Source organism: Gossypium hirsutum, chromosome D03 (genome assembly GCF_007990345.1).
Source record: "Gossypium hirsutum isolate 1008001.06 chromosome D03, Gossypium_hirsutum_v2.1, whole genome shotgun sequence".
Taxonomy (NCBI): domain Eukaryota; kingdom Viridiplantae; phylum Streptophyta; class Magnoliopsida; order Malvales; family Malvaceae; genus Gossypium; species Gossypium hirsutum.
Window position 1 is genome coordinate 41,169,451 of NC_053439.1, and position 1,981 is coordinate 41,171,431.

At 38.9% G+C, this 1,981-nt stretch overlaps 1 protein-coding gene across 1 annotated transcript; it reads right to left on the minus strand.

Annotated features, from left to right (window-relative positions):
• Positions 1-270: 270 nt before the first annotated feature.
• LOC107949898 (golgin subfamily A member 6-like protein 1) lies at positions 271-1,265 on the minus strand. Its single transcript, XM_016884664.1, has 2 exons — positions 674-1,265; positions 271-563 (listed from the first exon to the last, which is right to left on the minus strand). The coding sequence occupies exons 1-2, from the start codon at positions 1,263-1,265 to the stop codon at positions 271-273; spliced, it is 885 nt and encodes a 294-aa protein (XP_016740153.1).
• Positions 1,266-1,981: the final 716 nt, after the last annotated feature.

A 1,981-nucleotide genomic window follows, 5' to 3' on the forward strand; every position in this document is an offset into this window, starting at 1 on the left:
CATCCATATCTCTAGCTCTTACATGTGTTCTATAAGAATGACGTGATTCCAGACTTATAGTGTCACAACTGTGGATTGTGCGGTTCTAGCCTTGGTGAATGGTTAGGGTGATATGTACATGCAATACATGAATGAATGAATGACAAATGAATGTTAGTCATGAATAAATATACAAGAATTTGGTGTTGATTTCAAGATAGCCCCATATTTTGGCGTTTCATTAATCAAAAGAGCCCATTACAAAACGTTTTTCCATGTTGGGCTTAACAGTTACACAAATTCTCTTTCCACATTGCCTTGTTTCTTCACGTGTTCTAGGAACTCCGACATGTTTGATCTTTGGCTTGGAGGGAATTGACAATTGAGGATTTCTACTTCATCTGATAATTGCACTATTTGCATAGTCACCTTACGAATTTCATTAATCAAATTGCCGATGTGCATATCCTTTTCTTGGAGGGCTCCTTCGTAGGCACGAATGTCTCTGTTATGCTGACCATTCTCCTCTTTTAGGGCTTTTAGGAGATCATCTAAATGTTCCTGATGAGCTTGCAACGCATTTTCTAAATCCTATATCTTTCCTCTCAGCTCTTGATGTTCAGACTGACTAGTCATTAATTTTACAGACACGGTTTCAAACTCAATATTTTTTTCCTCAACTCTATCATAGTACGTGCAGCTTTTTCCTCCTCCTTCTTTACTTTTTCTTTCCAGAACTTCATCCCACCTTTGATGTTGCTTATTTCTTCCTTCCATTCTGCTAATGATTTGCCTAGTCCACTGTTCATTATGGTGCTTCTTAATTTCTTATTTTCCAAATGAAGATCTCTTAAGTCCCTTCTCGTGATCTCAGCTTCTTTTTGGACTTTCTCAATTCTGGATTTTTCAATTTGAACATCAATCTTCAGCTGGTAGTTTTCCTCTTGAAGAGAACCAATATCTCGTAACAGTTTGGCTTTTTCACGTTCAAATTCATGTTTTGCCACTTCCAACTCGGACGAGATTTCTTCTGAGAAAGGATTCTGGAAAACGTAATTCGTCGGCAAGGTTTGTTGACTATTCACTCGTCGTTGTCTCCATATGTCGTAATCTTGAGTGATAGTATCAGCATAGAGGGCTAACTCCATTAGATAGATTTTTTTCCAAGAATTTCCAATATCTCTGACCTTTTTCATGTAACCTTCACCCGAAAAGGCGAATTCCAATTGTGCCAATCCATCGGTAACTGGTACAAATTGTTGCGAAGCGAACTGTCTTTGAACCATCAATGGAGTATATCCCACTCCTCCCCATAATCCTAGCAATGGCACCCAATCTTGGTTCCCACACTTGTATAACAGAATAGAATGATGAATCCAATGTGCTCTCCAGGTTATACCTTCGGCACTGAGGTTCTAAAAAACCGAAACCCAATGCTGTTTAGTGACATCCTTCTGCCAATTCTTTTTCAAGAATGCTTCCAACGGAGCGAATGTTTTTGAAAACATATGAAAAGGTGTGCGTTCTACTTTCCAAAAGTGGCTGAAAATCTAAACATTAAGTAGCTGAGCGCATCCGATGAAACGCCCTTCCCCTTTTTTCCTACAAGCATTTAGAGATCTAAAAGTCTTAGCCAAGATAGTTGGGATGGGGTTGATTCATTGCCTCAACTTTTCAAAGAAATCCACAATTGCAACTTCAATATGCCCAAGAACCTTCGGTAAGACGATCAGTCCATAAACGGCCAAGGCAAACAGATCTACTCTTTTAAAAACATTTGGATGATTCTAAACTAACTCCCGATGAGAAAACCACGGAACACAACTGACTTCATTCTTCTTCTTTATCTATTTTTCAGCCCATGTATCTGTCATCCCCGTCAACTTCATTAACTTCTTCTTGAAGGTCATTGGTTTAGGCTCCTTTACATATATCTTGTTGAGTTGCGCATTGTCAATGCGAAGCAAGGCAGCATATTCTTCTATGGTCGGAGTCATATCTT

Bases quoted from the DNA above. Each gene is read 5' to 3' on its own strand.
- LOC107949898 (XM_016884664.1), bottom strand. From the start codon at position 1,265: ATGGTTCAAAGACAGTTCGCTTCGCAACAATTTGTACCAGTTACCGAT. The intron at 564-673 runs GTACTATGATAG...TATAGGATTTAG, and splicing joins GGAGGAGGAAAAAGCTGCAC to AAAATGCGTTGCAAGCTCAT.